Source organism: Metarhizium robertsii, assembly GCF_000187425.2.
Source record: "Metarhizium robertsii ARSEF 23 chromosome Unknown MAA_Scf_1, whole genome shotgun sequence".
Lineage (NCBI taxonomy): Eukaryota > Fungi > Ascomycota > Sordariomycetes > Hypocreales > Clavicipitaceae > Metarhizium > Metarhizium robertsii.
Genome location: NW_011942149.1, coordinates 6,508,478 through 6,530,160, shown reverse-complemented (window position 1 = coordinate 6,530,160; position 21,683 = coordinate 6,508,478). Strand labels below are relative to the sequence as shown.

The window sequence follows — 21,683 nt, the reverse complement described above, 5'->3', positions numbered from 1 at the left end:
GGATATATTCCTTGGAACCCCTCAAAGTTTTATCTTCCGCGCCGCGTCTGCTCCTGTATCAAACTAGACTTTAACCTAAAGGCAAAAATATAGTTGTGCAGCCAGCCACAATTCGGAGACTATAACGGTATTAATTGAGAGCATGTGTGTAATAGTGTACGTCTTGATGCTTGGAATTGACGTGAGAGGCTTGGAGTAAGGGATTAATAGGCGTGTTATTCTCGACTAGAGGAGATAAACCTATTTAAGCTTCTCGATATGGCGGCTAAGCTCCGAACTAAGAGATATTATTTCCTAAAATACTACCGCGCCATACAAGTATCACGCAAAAAAGCAATATATAACTATGTCTATTATAATTTTGCTCCAGAAATTAACTTCAAATACTAGGTTGTGCTGGAAGTTGCTTCTTCTGCACTCGCTTTTATCCGGACCTGCCGGGCGACAAGCGAGATAACAGCGTCGGGCTCTAGAGCGCAAGAGCTCCTCAAGCCCTTCTTCCCTCACGCTCGAGGTCCAAGACAGAAATGCACAAACCCATGACGCCGTCTTCAGCTCCGCGTTGAATGCTTGAAGCGAATTGATACCAGGGACGCGGGCCTAGGCTTTAAAACTACGTAAGCTGTTAGTATTCCTGGCTACAATCTGTCCGCTAAAGTTGCTATTAAGTTTAAGCGTGCATAGTGGATTCATGACCTTGGAGAAAACAGTCCGGTCCCAAGAAAGCAGGACTGGGCCACTCGGATCTCAGCATCAGGACTTGTATATACCTATCTTGCAATCTGAGCGACCTGCAGGACAAACCGGCAGTACTGATATTGTCACGTTATAAGACTTATATTAACTAAGCTTCTTAATAAAATTATTATTCTTATTAGATACCCGGATATACTAAGATTAAGCCCTTTCTGATATGCTACTTTGCAATCTGAGTTACGGAGATATATCAAATCCTCAATAGCTTGTATTCATGTCTGGCTTCTTGGTAAGGCTTGAGTTATTATTGTAGTTGCCAGCCTTAATCTCTCCGGAGGTAATATATATTTAATCGGGTTAAAGTAACCTTTATACCGATATGTGTGTATTAAAGGCGAACCCGATGTGGGCTACAGCGCTCATGCATACAGCTCCCAATAGATGGACTCGCTTTCAACCCTGTTGGCAGGACAATGGATATTTGTAGAAACTCGAGACAGTTAGACAAACAACATGACCGAAGATCCTTGGCTTACTCGGTAGTGTTAGTGTCTTACATGAAGGATAGAAATAGTCCAAGGTATTGCAGAACGGATAGATAAAGAGAGAGCATTGCTGAATATAATTGTTGGCTTTGGCTGGGTAGTAATTCGAGTGGGGCATCGTGAATCTAGAGTACGCCCGCCAAGCACGCGCCAAGATTATCGTACGGGACTCTTGCATTATATATGTAAAACCGGGTCGTATAGCCTCATCTTGGCGTGCTGCTTCAATGTTGGTGGAAGTTGCTCGTCGCAGCCTGGGAACATGTAGTTGTACGGGACTTTTACATTACATGTGTAAAACCAGGTCGTATAGCCTTATCTTGGCGTGTTGCTTTAGTATTAGCGGAAGTTGCTCGTTACAGCCTGGGAACATGTAGTTGTACGGGACTTTTACATTACATGTGTAAAACCAGGTCGTATAGCCTTATCTTGGCGTGCTGCTTTAATGTTGGCGGAAGCTGCTCGTCGCAGCCTGGGAACACGTGGGTTACATGCATAAGCATGGACATGGGGTTAGGCTCTATACCGATATCCCGAGGCCCACCCAGCCTGGCCTCGGCTGGTACTATAGTTAATCTCGCTTGTAGCTGGTCTCGGCCGGTAGGCAGGGGCCGAAGTCGAGAGTGCAAACCGGCACCGCCACACCTGCTTTAGCCCCTTACGGAGTACATTATGTACATCGGTTGATCCTTGGTTGCCTCCCGTGTTTTAGATTCCGGATGATGCACAAATTAAATTGTGGGTCAGGTGCCCGCCTATTAGCGTTGCGTCTAAACCTTATTTCGAACATGGCAACGACACGACCAAAACTAACATTGAAGTCATGCGGCGGATATATTGTCAGCCTTGGCTGAGCCGCGCCGCTAAACCTCGATATAATATCAAGTGCCGGGTCCACGCTGTTACACAGCACGACTGAGCTCGCACAAAATAAGAGACTGTTGATTTTCTACAAAAATGAGTGAATAGTTAGTTTCCTGTGTAATAAACCGACTACCGTATCCCAGGACTTCACGATGATACTGCGATTGCTGCATCTACCTTGGGGCTTGCCAACGATGAGCTAAGTCTTGAATGGCCGAAGCACTTTGATAAACGGCACAGAAAACGACGGGGCAACACAGACTTCTCATAATCAATCGTCACGGTTCACACTATACTGTGGAATTTATCCAGTACGCCGAAGACTATAGTATTATATTATTTAGCTTACCTCCACATCTTACATATATCCTCTAACCGCTAGATATTATCGTTTTCTAGCTATTAAAGCACTACCATGCAAAGGTGTTAGACCACCTTATACAAGATAGCTGCCTTTACAGTACTAAGTCAGAATTCTTAGCTATAATTAAGTCAGTTTAATAGTAAGTATTTAAGGTTCTTACTATTTAATCTACGTTTAGGAAAACTAATATTATACCTTAGAACTTACAGCCAATCCTTGACCAGATACAAGCATTACACCCGACCTCACCCCGAGTAGTAACAACCCCGCCACCCAACAACCTGTCATCATCGCTATTAGATACGCCGTGTACACTGCGGCACTTAAATAAGGTAACCAGCAAGATCAAGGACCTCCAGGAAGTATTAAAAGAGTTACAGCCAGTCCTAAAGACTAAAATGGACCGGTTTATACGCGGAGCCTTGGTCCAGTCAACCAAGCTCCGTCAGACCATGAAGGACCTAGCGCGTACCAAGATGGCTAAGGATCTTCGGAAACAACGGAAACAACGGAAACAACGGAAACAACGGAAACAACGGAAACAACGGAAACAACGGAAACAACGGAAACAACGGAAACAACGGAAACAACGGAAACAACGGAAACAACGGAAACAACGGAAACAACGGAAACAACGGAAACAACGGAAACAACGGAAACAACGGAAACAACGGAAACAACGGAAACAACGGAAACAACGGAAACAACGGAAACAACGGAAACAACGGAAACAACGGAAACAACGGAAACAACGGAAACAACGGAAACAACGGAAACAACGGAAACAACGGAAACAACGGAAACAACGGAAACAACGGAAACAACGGAAACAACGGAAACAACGGAAACAACGGAAACAACGGAAACAACGGAAACAACGGAAACAACGGAAACAACGGAAACAACGGAAACAACGGAAACAACGGAAACAACGGAAACAACGGAAACAACGGAAACAACGGAAACAACGGAAACAACGGAAACAACGGAAACAACGGAAACAACGGAAACAACGGAAACAACGGAAACAACGGAAACAACGGAAACAACGGAAACAACGGAAACAACGGAAAGTTGGAAAGAATAGGCCACTGCAGTCTGGGGGAGTCATTACTATTGAACGTCACAGCGGAACACAGACGAAAGAAGTGCGTTGATTCTGCAAGCTAGAGATACTGCCAAGGCTCGCTATTTATGGAAGGAGCGGGCTGGACCCTGCACATGATGCCGTTTCACGTTCAACAAGAACGCCTCTGCAGAAAAAGTCAATAAATTGCCCGGAAATCTGGTCGTTTGGCGTTTAACAGTGCAACTTGTGGGTCAACCAATTTCCAAGTTTAATGCGCAGAGTCCAGACGGGCGTCGCGGCAGAATTGTCCAAAGTCATGGCCGGATAAGAGTCAGGCCCGCGTAGCAAAAGTGTCATGCCCGTGTATCAATGGCCTTTGATAGCGGTAAGCATGCGCCTTGCCCAGTTTATGCGCAACGTCACCACGCCAGCACGACACGTAGTGTCCCCACGTATTTTATGCCCAAGGTCCAAGTGGCACGAAATCGAGCTAGAATCGGTAGTTGTATACGATAAGGGCCAGGCGCGTGAATACGTCCAGCTGTCGGCAAATGATGGCCACAACTGCCGCGAGATCAATATGCTGTCCGTGAAGTTGAGTTTTGGCCGGTCGGTAGTTGTTGCACCGCCAAGGCTACCAGCAAAGTTCCCTGATGAGCATGATGGCGCACTGTGAAGAAGGGACATTAGGTTTCTTGGTTCTCGGCATTGTACAGACAATCACTAGACTTGATATGGGATGCTTCGAGTTGTATTCACAAGTATATAAAGCCGCGGCAGGTTGCAAGTGAGATGAGAGGTTGTGCAGCAGTACTCTTCACTCAACTCTACTCTTCTCGGACAAGTTACATCCTTAGCTACATATTACCAGAATCACCATGAAGCTTTCAAGCGGACTTGTTACCTTGCTGGCCGGACTGGCCGCAGGAAATCCGGCCATGCTCCGCAAGAGACAGGCGGACCAGGGCGCCAAGAAGGCTCTGGAAACGTACTGCGGCAATGCTGGATTTGAAGCCGGAGATGTTTTGGAAGCCGATGAAAAGCTTCAAGGAACGTGCCGCAAGAAAGACGGCGCGAAGAAAGAAGGTCCATCGGTTGCAGCTGCCACAATCTTTTGTGACAGTGTTGGTCGCGAGTTCAATGGAGCTGGAGCGTCCTACATGAAAGCTGACTATGTGGTAAGTCGAAACGCGTATTCGGGGAAACTACTTGTTCATGTTGGCCACAGCGTGTCGACTAACTAGCTGCCGTTTATAGATCTTCTGCGGTTCCAAGGTAGCAAATAAGCCCGACGCAGCAAAGAATTCAGGCTTGGCTCTATTCAACCAAATCATTGCCGATGCAGGTGACGATACGAAGTTGTTGGAAAAGACGCTTGGCCAGTTGGTCAGCGACGCACCAAGCAAACTGGTTGACATGTACAACATAATTAGAGCGCCTCCCTCGACGGCCAAGCTCGGCCTGGGCGGTCCAGCTCGTTTTGCATCCAGCGCAGCCGGTTTTCTGCTCACCGCGATTCCCGACAATGCAAAACCAGGCGGCCTGTTGGGTCCTGACACGGCGCTTGGCCGATGGCTGCGAATCAACCCCATCTACGGGAAAGCAGGAACCCAGCCGTCTCCATTCATCGACACTGACCCGTCGGGAGTAACACTACTACCACAGACGCACAAGTGTATAGCATTCAAGGATGAGAGTCGGTGGTACTGGTCCAAGAACGTGAAGACATGCGAGTCCTGGCACGACGTGGATCCGTGCGACACAAACTATGCCTATGATGTGGCCAAGAATGAAGGCAAAACCCAAGAAACGCGATGCAAGGAAGAGGCAAACCCGCCAAAGGAAAAAACGCCCGCCGAGCTTGAAAAGGAAAAGGAGGACAAGCTGCGAGAGGAAGAAAAGAACTGTTTTGCTCCCCGGATGACTTGTAGCAACGCAAACGGCAAGTTTTTATACTGCATGGACGAAAGGGATATTGACGAATGCAAGCGTAATCAGTGGCATCCAGGCCAGGGGCATCCGCGCAACGACTAGATGGAAACATCAATGTTTGATGGGCACCTAACACCAGACTGTATAAGTATCAAATGTAACATAGGTGCACAGCGAGCCGGCCAGCATAGCGAACCGGCCACCCCAAAGTTACCTTCTTGTATCAGATAGATTTAGCAACAAAACAACCACAACGCTGGAATTTTATCAATTTTCATCGCCATCGTCTTCCGCGCTGTAGTTTGGTGAATTTCTTGCTGCATCTGCTGTTCAACATCCCATCGTTTATGCAGTCAAAAGTTGACTCAACATTTTTGGGAAATTACATACATTTGAGATTTGGTGCCAACGTATATGCATAGCGAGTGGAACAGCATAGCAGGTCGAACTAATTTTTCTCCACAAAACCTAATAACCTGACAGTATTTATGGACATCTTACAATCCGATCACGGCATATTGCATTCGCGGAATAATTCCCGAAACCGTGACATGTATTCCAATTCCGCGCGGCGTGCGCCGTCGATTTGCTCAGCCCAAGCGCCCAACCTCCTCCTTGCCAAGCCACTCTGACAATCACTCAAACTCGTCGTCAATGTCTTGATGCTGGTGCAGTTTGCTCATAGAGGCCCCGAATGCTGCCTGGCACATATCCTTCTCGGGGGCGACCGATGTCGCCGCCGCACGGCTCCTGAATCCTATGACTTGTCCAAGACTCGTCAAACGGAGATCCCTCAGGTCCCAGATCGTACCAGGCCGACAACCAGAAGCCCTTTTCACCAATAAAAACAGAGAAATCCGTCCAACACGAGGAGCACGACTCGGTGAGTTCCATGCCGCGCTGGTCGTCAACCAGACTCTCGCGAGCTGCCTCGCGCGCATCCGACGGCTCCAGCAACACCCGCAGCCCCTCTGAGATGATTTTTGCCGCCTCCTCTTCTCCGGCCTGCTTCACACGGTAGAAAATACAGGCCATCAAGAACCCCGGGAGGTATTTATGGTTGCATATAACGAGACTGCCGTAGGGGCCACGATATAGGTACTCGATCGGCTCCGATGCCGCATCGTAGTGCCACGTGTACTTGAGCAGGAACCTCCCGTTGACGATCTTCCCCCTCGACGAGCACGTCACATGTGCGACCCACGAGTCGTCATTGTCGGGGGGGTGGTTGGCGACGACGGGGCCCAGCAGCTTGGCGAGGTGACGCCTTCGCTCGGGGTCCGGGACCCCAAGCCGTGTGTATTTCAGGGCGAGCTGGACATGGCGATGGTGAGGCCAGAATAGTCTCTGTCCGTTGTCCCTGTGCATGGACGCCCGGGGGCAGCTCTTTGTGAGGGGAGACTGTGGTGTGTCTTGGAGGTCGGCGGCATGAAGAGCCATGCATTTGTCGCAAACCCACGCGTCTGGAAGGTCTCGCGCGATGGTGGCTAGGTAATCCAGAAAGGTGGAAGCATCGAAATTCTTTAGTGAGAATTTTGTGCGTTGGCTGGATTGAATGATGTTGTGGAAGGCGGAACAAGTTTGCGAAAGGACGAGGCGGCTGTCTGCGGGCAATATTTCTGCTATGGCGAGGAGTAATTCGGGCGGGAGGTTTTCAAGCCCCCGGCACGTCGGTTGTTGCATGGTTGGCAATTTCTAGACTTTTGATTTTGACGTAGGCGAATTGCGGTGAACAAGGGCTATTGTTAGCCTGTTTGTCGTGGTTGCAGTGTGAGTTGGATAAATAATACCAATGGGACTAGACACTGGAACTTGTGTAGCAAATGGAACAGAATTAGTGCGAATGGCAAATAAATAATCAATATTTGACACGGCTTTGAGCCTTTTGCCTGTACTACATACACTATGTGATAAACTTTGCATCAACCTAGGGGCGTTCACCTCATCTTGCCGCCATATAGAAGCTAAGTTGTGTTTTATCAGGCATATATTTTAGTACTGGACGGTTCGCGTAGGACATGTACTTCCGTATGTATGCGAATTTGCTTTTCTGCAAGCCAAACGGTATCCGGACTTGTCTTGTTTCTCGATCTGACCCGTCATGCTTTGGCTGCTGGCTATAATCATGATTTCGTCCATGCTATTAGAAGAGCAACAAGTTTTGCACCGGCGACGCCAAATTCCACTACGAGTGTTGGACCTAGATGTGGACCTTTGGCAAACAAAGCCATTCAAATAAGTCTACCTACTGCCCATGTGGCCCTAAGAAACTCTAACCATTCTATGCAATAGATTAGTTGGTTTATTAGCATTGAGCAAACACTAAGCTTGGTGGCGGACAGCCACTTCCGCAGTAAGTGCCGTACGTGCGGTGTACTTAAGCTCACGCCTCTGAACTATAGACAAGGACTCTCTTATATCCGTTCCCTCCCGGCTGACATTACTGACTGTTCTTTTCACAAAGTTGTTCCAGCTTTCGTCCCGCAAAGCCTCATAGTCCACGATTTATCAGAACCCTCCCCCGGCCAAAGTTTTTGGCCGCCTCATTCTCCGATCGGTTGGGCTCGAAATCAAGGAACTATTGCGTATTTGTCCATCATGTCGACTACCTGAGCCATCACCGAGAGATAGGAAATCGACCGAGCGAACCCGCAGTCTAAAAGAGGAGGCTTTTTCGCAGAGTATCCGGGCGTTTTCTCGGGCGATTCTCGCCACTGAGTCTTCTTTCCACAGGTCATGCGCGGCATGACGGTTCAAAAAACGCGAGGATGTACCGGCCTGGACCCTTTACGGCTCTTTCAACTGCCGAGGGCTAATGAAAAGCCAGGTGTAGAATTGGCAAGGATGGGATGATGAATGCCCATTGGATCCCTTGGCAACAAACGGTTGACGACCTTGATGCCAGCGGACTCGGCGAAGCCGGCTTCGGCAGCGTGGAGAGTCGGTCAAGACGATGCTGAAACTTTCACTCCCAAAGTCATGACGGCGGCTGCCACGGCTGAGAGGTAGGGCATGGTACAACTAGCCGAGCGGCATGGACGACGAAATGGTGTTACTGAGGCTGGAATGTAGCACCGGGCTTGACAAAATACAAGTGCTCGGGTCAGCAAAGAGACCGAGGATCTCACGCAGCACCGCTCACGCATCGCTCACGCGTTAGCTTGCCCCGGGCCTCGTGTTCTATCTCAAGTCAGTTCAATGTTAGCCATTGGATTTGGATTGTTATGCCCCGTCCGCAGGCAAGACGGATCGTGCTCGACTCCAACAAACCCCTAGAGTCTCTCAGTAACCTCCCTCTCTGCCACTTCCCCCTTCTCCCTCTATATCACTAACCAATAAGGACTCATGGTATGTTCCGGCACGCCGGCGAATAGACCTCGGCGGCGGGTCCAAGGGTTGACGTCAGTCAAACCAACTTTCCCGTATCTGCCGGCGCTATCTCAGCGCGCTCTAGTCCGTCGGCGGTTCATTGTTATTAAATCCAGCCGTGCCCGTAGCATGGCAGGACGCGACGAACTCTGTCCCCCGTGGCGAACAACTACGAGGAACATGCGCAACGCCTCCTTTGCCGACCCTCGGTGGGAGCCATGCAGTCCAAGCCTGGCACTCCGGAAGAACAGCGTCGCAGGACCGTTTGGCTTCCTGAATCCGACAACGGCCATCTACGACATACAAGGAAATGACAGGCCAGGGGGCGATGGAGCGGACGCTGCCGACATTGCGGACGCCGAAGGACAAGAGAGGGCGAAAGTGCGCTGGAACGCGCGCGACTACCGTAAAGGTATACATGCCACCAGATATCCTAATCGGGCGGAATAACACGCTCTTCAAGCACTCCTCGGGTCTAATGTTCCTTCATCTAACGGCCAGTTACAGGCCGTCATATTCTTATTCTACCCCGAGCCGCACCCCTGACCTCCCGACTCGAAAGGAGCTCCAATCCCCACCGGATCCTCCTCGGCATCAGCCGCATGTTTACTCTGTTTCCATATTGGGACGTCTCCTGGCTAGTAGGCGTCTCTTTCACCATCGGATGCCTCCTCTTCATCGTCTCCGGGCTATTCTGCTGGCTGCCAATCGCCTATCCCGAGACGCAGTTCCCGCACGAAAAGCTCGTGGCCGGAGGCGTATCGGCCTTTGTCGGCGCGACCCTGTTCCAGATCGGCGCCGTTCTGCTATTTCTCGAGTCCTACAATGATCGTGCCGAGACGCAATTCGGCGGAGCCATGGAGGACCTCTTTGCGAACCGTCTAGGAATCGCTCGGCGGGCTCGGAACCACGGCCTAATACATTTCGAGGTTGGGGACCCTTCTAAACAACATCTGTATCGAGACGATAGCCATCCCAGGTCAACGTCGTCTGGGGTTCTCGCCTCTGCTGAAAATATCAATGGCCAACGCGACGCACCGCGAGAGAGCTCGAATGGCAATGACGTGAACGGTACGGGGCGCCATTGGCAATGGTGGCCATCTTGGCATGATGTGACGACGCACTACATCTATGAGATTGGTTTTCTCGCATCGTGTACAATGTCTGTTGGTGCTACCGTCTTTTATATTTGTGGTATTCTTGGATTGCCTGGCATATTTGATAATCTCAGCGATGCGGCGCTCAAGGGGGCCTACTACTTCCCCTATTTGCTTGGTGGTGTCTTGTTCGCCGTCTCGTCCGTCTTGTATATCCTGGAAACGCAGCCCAACTGGTATACCCCCCAGCCCTTCAAGATTGGGTGGCACGTAGGCGTGTGGAATCTGATTGGCAGCCTTGGCTGGACGATGGCTGCGTCGTTCGGGTACTGCCGTGCTAGTTGGTGTGTGTATCAAAACGAGCTCACGCTGATTTGGGCCTCTGCGGCCTTTAGTTTTGGCAGTGCGTTGCAGTGGTATGAGTCCCTGGACAAGTATGTGGTGATAATTGAAGACTAGAAATAGAAAGGCCATTGATGATATTCCTCAACGCAAAGTGTTCGGCTGCGAAGCTGGAGTGATTTTCGTCGGCGAAGTAGAGTCCGGAGGAAGCAAAATATGTCCATATGTTCTCATGCGTAAAAGCAGTCGTTGTGAGAAGCGTACGAGGAAACTAATCGCCGTAGGCAACGAGAGCTGCGATGACTCTCCCGCCGATAACACGTTTAGCACTAAACCTCATGTCACCACTCATTACCGAGAAGATATGCGTAAAGCGGCAACTCGAGTGATCCGAGACTAGGAAGACGGACCCTATATTCGTCAAGAAACCCACAATCTTTTGCTATTCTTGAGGCATTCATATTAAAGGTGTGCAAACATGCAAAAAACGCAACAAGAATACAGACTCCTATCTTTCCTTGTAAGAAAAGCATGGTAGTTATTAGAGACTGTGAAGGTCTCTGAAGGCTTTGATTGTGCTCGTTTTGCTTCGGGAGATGCTGAAGACCCTTCGTTCCTAGGCAAGCGCTCCAAGAAGGACCGTTTCCGGGGTCTCGCCGTGTCTTGCAGCTAGTTGAGCCTTCTGCGATAAGCTTAGGATATCTATTCTTGCTCTATTATCGTGCTTTTAACGCAGAGAAACTTGTACTACTAACCCGAAACCTATTTAAATAGCCAGCAATTATAGTCGTAGCGACGTCGGAAATACACAATTCAGCCTATATTATTCCTCTTAACAGCGGGTAGTAGCTTCTTTACCAGGAACATGGTATATGCCGAGGTGCCTTTTCAGATTTGTTCTCCAATCCATTGAATGACTCATGTACGTCTGGCTCATGCTTACCCGTTATTCTAGTACTTGTATCCTTAAAACTAGAGTTAATAGCTTCTTCATAGATATAAATACCTTTTTTGCAAAGTGCAGTATCATCTTTTGCGCTACCTAACAGCTTGCACCCAGAGTCAACGCGAGATCGGGACAGCAGAGGTGGGCGTTGAGATGATAAGCAGTTTCTCCGCTAAAGATGCATGCTGCAGGACTTGTTCCGGACTAATCTCTAGGTAAGTAACGGACGAGAACCCATTCTAGCAGTTGGTCATATTCGCTTTTATTTCGGTATATAGACGCATCATTCGACCCCGGCGAGGAGCCCATCGCAGAGCCGTTTCCACAACTAGGCACTTTAAAAGCTGCCTAAGAATACATCTCTCGCAGTGGAACAGCTTACCCGAGAACCGGAACCGCTGAATATGTACAAGCATCGACAAGTATAGTGAATGACCCTGCGGGGAGGAAGTGCGTACTAGGGCAGCCGCATACTGCAGCCACGGCCCAGATGAGAGTTCACAGCCAGCCACAAGGCTTCGCTTAATGTCCTTGGACGAGTAAATGTTGGCATTTCGCCTTCTGGAAAGCACAACTCAATCGCCACACATTCGGGTATCGCGTGGTTTGGTACCGACAACCCCCGACTAGTCGTCCAAACCAAGGTGGAGGAAATTTTTTCTTTGGTTGAGCTGCCAAGCTGTGGCTAAGCCCTTGCTACAGTGGGAGACAAAGCATCAACCAGATCAGGTACCTGGCTATGGCGCTCTATCCACGCATATGGTGCCGGTTGAGCAGCCATGGACAGATTGGATAGCGGCATCGGTCCTTGATTGAAGCCATCTATCAAGGGACTTGCGGCCTCTTTTATCATAGTTGGCGACGACCTTGGCTAGCTTGTGTCCTCAGAGGCGATCAAGCACTCGAGGGGCATTCAAATGCCTCAAACCTCCGCCCAGCGCTGAAGCAGCACGTGTGGCAGCTTGTGTGGCAGCTAGTGTTTTGGATACAGCGTATCCCGGCCTTCATCCGTTCCCAAAGCCTGCGGTGCATGAGGACCAGCAAGGGCCTGCCTGCTTTAATCACGCAATTATGGCCATGGCTGTGTGTACAAGCGGCGCCATCCATGTCATGGTGCAAATGAGTGGTGTGAGAATGTCAAACGGCCTGGTGGCTGAGGCTAGGCACTAGTATTCCGTCTGAATCAGTCGTTCCCCCCTAAAGTAACGTGGCAATCTCCAGCACGGTGTGGCATCCGATAGTCGACTAGCCAGAGAGAGGCCGTGGGCGTTTCCTTGGACAAGCCGTCGCCGCCACGGGATGTCGCATACCCGATGTGTCAGAGACTGACCTACCAGGAGATCCCCGGTAGCCGATATATCGTTTGGGCCCAATCTCTGCACTCCGGACGGTGCTGTTCTGTTCCTTTCATGCTCTCATCACCCTCGACTTGACGTTCAACCGGACGCCCAGAAAACATGTCGCCCATCTCGCCCACCGAGCCGTTCGAGCCGAACGCGGCACAGCGAGCGTTAGTCGTGTCCGTAACGGCAGAAGAAGTCGCTCTCTGTGTGATTGGTATCGCGGTGACAATAATCAGGGTGTGCGCCCGGGCCGTGGCCGTCGGTTGGAAAGGCCTCCGAGGCGACGACTACTTGGTCACGGTGGCAGCGGTACGTGCGGCCGTTATTCGCGCACGCCGCGCATGGCTAACACATTCCAGCTCTTCTACGCTTCCATGACGGCCTTTTCAACGTCTCTCAACCACGTCTCCGGAGGCGCGACAAATGCCGGCCTGACGGACAACGAGCGAGCGGCGATTCTACCCGGCAGTCTCGCGTTTGAGCAACGGTGCGTCCTTGACAATGAGCAGCAGGATGAATGAGCAGTTTCTGACTTCAGCAACAGGGTGCTTGGCTCCAAGTTGCAGATTGGCGGTTGGTTGAGCTACGTCATGTGTCTCTGGACGCTCAAAACATCGCTGTTGGTCTTGTACCTTCGATTGACGGTGCGTAGCCGCGTATATACGAGAGCGTTTTGTTTTGGTATATGTGAGTTGACACATGCCGCAGGAAGGGCTCGGACGGCACTACACCGTCCGCATTTATACTGGCTTTGGCCTGCTTATTGCCAGCTGGATCACTGTCCTGGCAAACCTCTTCCTCGTATGCCGCCCCTTCCACAAGAATTGGCAGATTCATCCAGATCCCGGGAGTAAGTTGGTCTCGTCTCTACACTGGTTGAGCCACGGCGTGTTGACTGTTCCGCTCCTAGATGTTTGCCAGCCTACCGTGTCCTACCCGGTCGTCTGGGTCAACCTGTCGCTCAATGTCTTTACCGACTTTTATCTGATATCCATACCAGTCCCCTTGCTTTGGCAATCCTCCATGAGAGCCGTCAAGAAAGTAGGGCTCATGGTGCTATTTAGCGGGGGCTTGCTGGTTGCGGCCTGCGCCATACTTCGTTCCACCATGGTTTATGACGTAGGTCCCCCCCTTTCTTCTTTGCAAAACTGTCAAGCTCCGGGAGTCATTGACCAATATATCGTGTTGTAGAGATTATCAGGTCGCACCGGGATTCCTTGTTTGTGGGCTGCTCGAGAAGTCTTCATCGCGGTTTTCGCGACCAACCTCCCCATCGTGGCTCCTCGCGTGGTGCGTTGGCTCGCCCCAGTGGTTGGCTCGATACTGTCGCTGGGTTCCCAGAAAATGGATCAAGTGTCCAGTGGCTTTCGGACGGTGGGCGGTGGCGGTCCAAATAAACCGAGCTGGCGTGGCCGTGGCCCGCCTACTCCAAACCCTATCACGAACCTGACCTCCATCTCGACCTGGACCTCGACCTCGACCGAGGTGGAGATGAAGGACGCCACCGATCTGCATGCTGTCGAAACCTCCATCGATGCGTCGGCCAAAGGCTGATGTTGACAAACCAAGACGCCACGGCGGCCCATTTGGCATCACCACACGATGAGCCTTGCTCCGCAGCTGAAATACTCTCGAAGAAGGCTTTTTGTGACACCAAGGTGACTTGTTCAATGATGGACGGGTAAAAAAGAAAACCCGAATCCATCGGCGAGTCACGGCAAACTCCGACGCGATACCGTACTATCGAGGCGCAGTCAGATTGATTGCGGTATGCTCATCGAGTTCACCACTCGCTGATCGTGCTCTATTTGGTAGCTTCTACTACATCATGGTCAGATGTATGCCTGCCTTTTGAGGCGGAGGCAATAAACATGGACTTCATCACTGCATAGAGATTGGTACTCATGTTGTGCAGAGACGCGACGTACCTCGGAATAGACGGTCAATGTCACCTGCCCATAGAGAGCCTATGAGTAATGCCAAGTTTTCTGAACGCAGCATCAGTCCATACTCGTGTCAATTGATGTTGGGATACGAAGTCTATCAAATAACTCACCCACGAAGCATCATGATTCCATTTTGCACTACGGGTGTCCTATTTTGCTTCATCAATTGATTGAATTGGTCCAGTGGGTAGCTGAAACATCCATCATTTCCCAGGAAATCGAATTCTCCAAGCTGAACAGCCCAGGCTGGGCAGAATAGTACGAGAGCAACTTGGGGGCGGTAGATGAGTCCGTAAGGAGACGGTTCTCGCGGAACAAGAGGACTTCCTGTATTGAAGCTAATTAGTACCATGATAGCGCCTATCTAATTATATATTTCTGGTTGGACTCAAGCGCAACGTCAAAGCCAACGTCTCTCTATGCAAGGGCAGGGTGCTATTCGAGTGCGGGTAGCCGTTTGGCGTTTGCTAGCAACTGGCTCTAGATTCCAAGACGGCGAGGCAACCGGGTGACCGTCTGCATTAACGGCTACCAAGTGTGGATTTTCGTCAAGACAACAACAAAGGTATGAGAGTGTGGCGACGCTCAAAAAGGGAAGTGTAGAACAAACTACCCTATTGTGAATCAAGGGGGCTGCTCTGCGATACCTTGCCCTGTCCATACCCTGGGAGTCTTTTTATTAGTACGGAGTGGAAGGAGGCTACGTTAGTTTCATCTAGACATGTGCGTAATAGACGCTGCCTCGACAAATTTTCCTTCGTCGCAAATTGAAGCCTTCTAAACACCAGCACCAGCATATACGACTTTATTCAACCCGATGTACAGAGTGCGACTTCTCCAGGTTGGCCCTGGCAGCGCGACCGCCACCAACGGGAATCCAGGCCCGGTCGAATTGATGGTGGCCACAAGGCTTATATAGAGGCTGATGCGAGGGACTCTTCAGCTGCTCGTAGGCTCGGAACTGGAACCGCCACTCGATGACCGTCACATGATGGATTTGCGATGTGTGTATTTCGTCCAATATAAGTCGGACATTCCTAGGGGACCATCGGGCATCCAGACTTGACAATTCCTCCGGAATTGACACCTTCCTTTGTTCCAAGTTCATTCTCCCAAGATGAGTTCGTCTCCGTCCATGCTAGCATAACAAAATGCAGCCTTCTAACATCTCAGCCAGGCACTTCAAATGGAAAAGTCATCGGCTACGAGACTGGAGAGATTCCAGCTCAAGGCGTAGTGACCATCGTGTTCACCATCGGCGTTCCTGGTATTCCTCTCCAGGCATGCATTGATTCCCAGTACAAAGACAGTCGGGCCATGGACAAGCGCCCGGGGATGTACATGAAGTACTTGCCATTCCGCTACGATGAAATCACCGCCAAGCAATTCACCGGCGGCTCCTACTTATTCGATACCTGGGAGAACGCCAAGGAATACGACCGCTGGCTGCGTGAGGACTACGAGGCCGGCGATGAGCCCAAGACCAAGTTTCTCGAGCGGCCGCTGTTTGAGGAGCCGAGCTGTCAGGTTTGGAAAGTAGTCGGCGCGCATAGCTTTGTTCCGATTGAGGAGCACGCCGTTGGTCGCCTACAATACTGGTCCTGCGACGTTGCGGGTGCGGAAACCACTCTGCGCGAGCATTATAAGAAGTTGAAGGATGCTGCAGAGGCACAGAATGCTGCGGCCTTTTGGCTGTTTTATAATGCTGAAGATAAAAAGTTCGGCATTCAGCTGGCTTTTAAGAAGCAAGATGGAAATGACGAGTCTGCGGCAAGGAGAAGTGTCGCAGCCGTGGCAGCCAAGCCGGGTTTGGAGCAATTGTTGCCAAAGGATTTTGTTTCCAAGTCCTTGTTTGACCGTTCCGGCCTGTTTTTGACCACTTGGCTGCCAAAGTCTCGCGCTGCTGGAGGATGTGCGAGGCTTATCCCAAACTATCCTCTCGTGCCCGCTATTACGCAGCTGGAACCCTAAACAGCCGGCCAGAGAGTAGGTCGCATTCAGAGTCTTGACTATGTTTTAACCTCTTCGTTAGTTTTACCTGCCCTACCTGCCACCCTCAACCTCATCGAGAGGCTAGTATTGGCCCATGAAATATGTGGAATCGGAGCCTGGTGCTTTCAGTTATCAGTCAACCCCTTAATTAGTTAATTTAGTGACATGAAAAAAGTTAAGTACTCTCGCAGACTCTCAACTGAAGTTGGAGAGTCAATGGTGCGTGAATAGAAAGTCCAAAGTTGTTGCTCCGGCGATAGATCGTGTTCCACCGTAAGACCACCGCAACGAAATTGCTCCCGTGCCAAATGGGGGTTTCATTCTGTGAGGCATGGAGGAGATGATGATCCCATGCGTCATCAGTAGAATCATGCCCCGCCGTCTGGATGACTCGAGCACGAAGCAAGTGGTTCAGTTCAATGTCAGCTCAACCATTGTTGGGCCAAACATCTGCGGGGCCACGGGGATCCGGGACTTGGTGCGATAGTAAATGATAACGTATGGATTTCACAGTCAGACATCCAAGCTTTGCGGGCGTGCTATGGCGGATGATATCGTCATGAGCAGAGTTGGCTGGCCTATCACATTTCGGATCACAGCGGCTTTGGAATCAGTCTTATTCTTCCGTTTAAAGTCACGAGATGTAGGGTCTGAAAAGCTCCATGGCGATAAAAAGGCTCTGGGCGCCTGGCGGGTGTTGTCGAACACTATCCATATTAGAAGGCTCTGGGTTTGGCCGGCCGTCTGGAAACTCATATCCGTCTGGGTAGATCTTGTGGTAGATGAGATGTTGTTCAAAGTTGTGTGCGGGTGACGGCCTGGTCTCTGAAGAAAGGCTTATCTCATCCGTGGACTGTGGGCGTTGGCTTTGCGATGGGAAGGGGACGGTTTGGAAGCTGTGTGGTAGGGGATAAGAGAGGATTCTGGGTGCTATGACAGGATTAGTCCATATGACACCGGAATCTCAACGGTTATTGTCAGTCTTACCGCCCGGAGATGGCGAAGATCCGGCCCGCCGTGCCTTGTAAATCGAGAAAAATCTCTAGATGATACACCAACGAGTTCGGTACACTTTGGAGGATGACACCCTGGTAGATTGTTCCGTCGATTGAGTTCTCGCAAGGAGGGGTGAGGTGGATCTTTGCCAAACTATCCCAAAAGGAAGGCGCAAAGTTGGACACAACATGACAACCTATTCTCGGCTTCTTTGGAACAACGTGGCCTTGCGAGAGATGGCCTGTCATGCCTCTTTTTCCAATTTGTCCACTCGCCATGGGCAACGAAGGTAGGTGGGAAGAAGAAGGGGACGTTTTATCGAAGGCGGCGGCCACCTTTGCGGTCAGCGGCCTTGACAGGCGCCAGAGAATGTGTGCGTGAGTCACGCTCCGCGGAGAACATGTCGTAATTCAATGTGCGATGCGAGGGATAGTCGTTTACAAATGGTAGCCGCCTATAGGGGACTGGCTGACCATGTGCAAGATGCCATGCATATCCAAAGACGAAGAAGCGTGAATGCAGGCTGCGTGTTGAAGCGCGGGAATGGGGATGCCCCGCCAACAAGTCCCGAAGATGGGGAGAGTTTATGCAGCGTCCCCTGTTGTGGCGCGGGTGGCTTAGACAAACGGTACATGTACTTAAGTAGTTACATAAGTTTATGTACCAGGACATTCGTCATTTATCACGGGATAAATGTACTGAACTGCATAGAAGCGATCGTATGCACGGTGGCGCATGAACAGGAATCTGTTCGTTTAAATGCAGATATTTTAGTTACTCGATATATCCCAATAAATGATATTCGTTTGTGGTGGAGGGCCATAACAATATTTGAAGTTTGTGGCGGTGGAGCGGTCCGGTGTTTGCAAGGGGCCGAATAGGTTGTTCTACTTATATTGCTGCTTTGAACTTTCACAACCCATTGCACAAAATTTGTTTCACAGAAAAAGAAATGTTGTTTTATGCCAAGATATTTCGTTTGATCAGTCACACAGAATGGAGGACGTAAACACACACACACACACACACAAATGAATAAGTTTTGTGGCGTGGCCACGCCCATTTTTACTGACGTCCTCCGCGCCACCTCATCCTCATCCTCTCACATTCCGTACACAACCTCACCACCGAGCCGCAGACGTGCTATTTGTGCAGCGGAAAACCAGACCTGAATCTCTGCCTTTACGCGCCCGGATGGACTCGGCCAGCAAAGGATCCTCGCCCGGCGTCGGCCGATCCAATATCGATGCGTTCCTGGCCACTCTCTCCCCCTGGGATCTCCTGTATCTTCGCGGCAAATTTCGCAGTGGCATCCCCATTACTGGTCTGGCTGGACTCCCAGATCTGCCCGCCGAGATAATATCCTTGATCGTCATAGAGCTCACGCTCGACGACATTGTGAACTGCCGGCTGGTGAGTCGCGACTGGTACTCGTCGTGGACCCAAGGAGCCGTCATCACAGCACTGAGTCATTTCTTCTTCCCCGGCCTCATAGAGAAGCACAAACAGCTCAGCAACCTTCAGTCACCACACGGACTTGTCCAAGCGTCCGTGGCGAATGCCCTCCGAAGACGGCATGCACGGCCAAGCCGCACATCCTTCATCCTCTGGAGAGAGCCACGCTGTCCTGTGTTCAGAAGACCCGGAGAGGAAGCAGAAGAGCCTTTGGATTGTCATCGCTTATCTTTTGATGTGCCGGGACCGACTGCTTTCTATGACAGGGGCCGTCTGGCATGGCAGGCAGACAAGCTCAAGATTGTCGTCGATGATTTGCGCACATGTGAACGCCACGACTGTAGCTTGACAGAGATGCATCTTCACGGCCAAGAATTGGCGCTTCAGGGAATGTCACGTGAGCTCCTCGTCTTTATTGCAAAGCGAGTTGGCGCTGGATCCAACTACAATACAATGTGAGCGCGAGACAGCCCACCTATTGTGCCGGTCTGCTAACTTCACCTAGGCAAATATGGCATACCGATCTGAAAGACTGGAGGCGTGTTACACTACCTGGCCCTTTTGCTAGATGTTATGTCCAAGGCGAGCGAGTAGCATTCTTCACACGACAGCGTCTGTTGGTAGCTTGGTCCTGGAGGGGCGGAGCTTCCGAGATCGACATATCTGGGGAGATGAATCAGCCGCCTGAGGATTATGAAGGCCGTAGGTCATTCCCCGGTGTGATATTACACCCTGAGAAACCAGACACGTTATATGTGGCGTCTATATTTCGGTCAAAACTGAGTAAGTCCCCCCCTTCTCCTCCAAACTTTGTCTTTTGCACTTTGACTTTGACGCCAACACCGCCACCTAGATCCCGGCATAACTGGACAATCTCAGAAACTCCGCTTTTTGATGTCGGTGGTTCGCTACGAAGACGGTAAACCCACCGAAAGATGGCAGGAACTCATACAGGAAGATTCGCTAACAGACAGCTTCTTCAACTCCTTGCATAAATTCTTCCGGGTCGTATTGCTATGTCCGAAAATGGGTCCCAACGGGCTGTACAATCTCGGCACAGTACTTACAGCCATCGACGTCACATATGGCGAGGCACGACTCGGAGAACTTGACCTTGCACAAGTCGTAGAACTTGCGACTACGGCATTCAGCATATACAAGGAGTCATTCATACAGCGCAGGTTTGTAGAAAGCGCTGGGGATAGCACCACCTACTGCTTACCAATGCAATATGAGCCGTCGCTGTACGGTCTATGCGACCGCGAGGAGCCGCTGACGACGTGGTCAGAAGAGCACGCTTCTATCCCTCGGTGGGTGGAATTGGACACTGACGGCCAACGACTAGACGCCGACAAAGCAGAAGATGTTCTCGTGTTGTATCTGAGGGAGGTGAAGTGCGGGCTAGAGCAAGAGCTGTGCTTGATAGTGGGCGATGAAGACTTTCAGATACACGTCACGTCGGTGGGTATCTTGGTGTGGTCATTTACCGAGGGGACGAGGTTGCCAGCCATGGACGGTCCAGAGAGCCTGCGGGGAGCGAAGAATGAGCCTTCAACTTTGGATACTCCTGTACGGCCGATTCATTTGCTGCCATTTATGGGCTAATTGACAGCACGAGAGATTTCAGTGATCATTGGGCAGTTAGCGATGCAGCGCCGCCGCCGCAGCAGCGGCGATGCGAAACTATTGTAGGAGCGGGCTAGACATGGACAACGAGACCGACTGCGACCGCATTCATGGGTGGTCAGTACACTTGTCGTATTGCCATATTGCAACGACATTAATACAAGTCAATGTATCAATGGCCATTTGCAGCGCACACCGCATTGGATTCCTAACACCTCTCCCGATACTAGCTGGGTACGTGGCGCATGCACGGATGGTTGAGGAGGGGGCTTGCATGTTGGAATCGGAGACTCAGTATCTTGTCTCTTTGCCGTATGGATCTTCTTGTCCGCCCGCCAAACGTTTCTGCCCAAAGATTGGCCAGCAGAGAGTTGAATGGGTTTCTTTCCGCTGACCTAGCACTCGATCGACCAAAGAGCGGGCTGGACGTATACTATGTCAATCCAGGGCAGAATGCTGCTATGTGATCTCTGCCACCCCACAGATTGATGCCAACTCGGCGAGAAGGCGCGGACATCTGGAGGAAGGGTACAGCGCCCGTGCCCGGAAAGGGTCCCGCTTTGGTGCCCGTCGGGCCAGTTTAGGGAGGTGCTTAGCTGCGCATCTGCCTGTGTGTCTCGGAACATTGCGAAGCACGCGTGCCAGTAGATTGCACGTGGCCTGCGGACGGTGGGCCAGTCGGGTCTGGTGGGAGTAATTGAAGCCCCCAGAGCTGATGGATGCTGCTTCGTGTTCCCGTCGGCACCAAGCAAGACCTTGGAATGATGGCTACGTAAGCGGCTGCACTCGGTAGAGAAGCTGGAGAGGAGAGGGGCAACTTCATCTTGAAACCAACATGAGGTCGACTCGGGATGCGGCAACCTCGCCCGATTACGTGACATTTGCTGGCCAGCACATCAATCATCAACAGGCCCCCTGATGGTCACTCGCGGCCAGTGTGACCTTATCTGGTCCACTCGGGTGCCACTTCTCCAGTGAATGACTCCAAGTCATGCAGCCTCCCCGTGGCGTCCCCGCTGACTAGCTTGGGCCCGTCTCGGGCTTCCGTTATCGCAGCACTAGTCCAGTCCAACATCGCGTCAGCCTCATTGCCTACACATC

At 50.9% G+C, this 21,683-nt stretch overlaps 7 protein-coding genes across 7 annotated transcripts; 6 read left to right on the top strand and 1 right to left on the bottom strand.

Annotated features, from left to right (window-relative positions):
• Positions 1-2,945: 2,945 nt before the first annotated feature.
• Positions 2,946-3,626, top strand: MAA_09382 (uncharacterized protein; the record flags this gene model as incomplete). Its single annotated transcript, XM_007827380.2, has 1 exon — positions 2,946-3,626. One exon carries the CDS (start codon positions 2,946-2,948, stop codon positions 3,624-3,626), a length of 681 nt encoding a protein of 226 aa, XP_007825571.2.
• A 790-nt stretch (positions 3,627-4,416) lies between these two features.
• Positions 4,417-5,572, top strand: MAA_09383 (uncharacterized protein; the record flags this gene model as incomplete). The annotated part of the gene is made up of 2 exons (XM_007827381.1): positions 4,417-4,716; positions 4,796-5,572. The coding sequence occupies 2 exons, from the start codon at positions 4,417-4,419 to the stop codon at positions 5,570-5,572; spliced, it is 1,077 nt and encodes a 358-aa protein (XP_007825572.1).
• A 549-nt stretch (positions 5,573-6,121) lies between these two features.
• On the bottom strand, positions 6,122-7,153 carry MAA_09384 (F-box domain, cyclin-like protein; the record flags this gene model as incomplete). The annotated part of the gene is made up of 1 exon (XM_007827382.1): positions 6,122-7,153. One exon carries the CDS (start codon positions 7,151-7,153, stop codon positions 6,122-6,124), a length of 1,032 nt encoding a protein of 343 aa, XP_007825573.1.
• Positions 7,154-9,019: 1,866 nt separating this feature from the next.
• Positions 9,020-10,395, top strand: MAA_09385 (Endo-polygalacturonase PG1; the record flags this gene model as incomplete). The annotated part of the gene is made up of 2 exons (XM_007827383.1): positions 9,020-9,251; positions 9,347-10,395. 2 exons carry the CDS (start codon positions 9,020-9,022, stop codon positions 10,393-10,395), a joined length of 1,281 nt encoding a protein of 426 aa, XP_007825574.1.
• A 2,286-nt stretch (positions 10,396-12,681) lies between these two features.
• On the top strand, positions 12,682-14,121 carry MAA_09386 (triacylglycerol lipase-like protein; the record flags this gene model as incomplete). The annotated part of the gene is made up of 6 exons (XM_007827384.2): positions 12,682-12,876; positions 12,927-13,054; positions 13,112-13,211; positions 13,276-13,417; positions 13,478-13,686; positions 13,759-14,121. 6 exons carry the CDS (start codon positions 12,682-12,684, stop codon positions 14,119-14,121), a joined length of 1,137 nt encoding a protein of 378 aa, XP_007825575.2.
• A 1,509-nt stretch (positions 14,122-15,630) lies between these two features.
• Positions 15,631-16,484, top strand: MAA_09387 (uncharacterized protein; the record flags this gene model as incomplete). The annotated part of the gene is made up of 2 exons (XM_007827385.1): positions 15,631-15,634; positions 15,691-16,484. 2 exons carry the CDS (start codon positions 15,631-15,633, stop codon positions 16,482-16,484), a joined length of 798 nt encoding a protein of 265 aa, XP_007825576.1.
• A 2,211-nt stretch (positions 16,485-18,695) lies between these two features.
• On the top strand, positions 18,696-20,561 carry MAA_09388 (Cyclin-like F-box; the record flags this gene model as incomplete). The annotated part of the gene is made up of 3 exons (XM_007827386.1): positions 18,696-19,411; positions 19,462-19,739; positions 19,810-20,561. 3 exons carry the CDS (start codon positions 18,696-18,698, stop codon positions 20,559-20,561), a joined length of 1,746 nt encoding a protein of 581 aa, XP_007825577.1.
• Between the last annotated feature and the right edge of the window lie 1,122 nt (positions 20,562-21,683).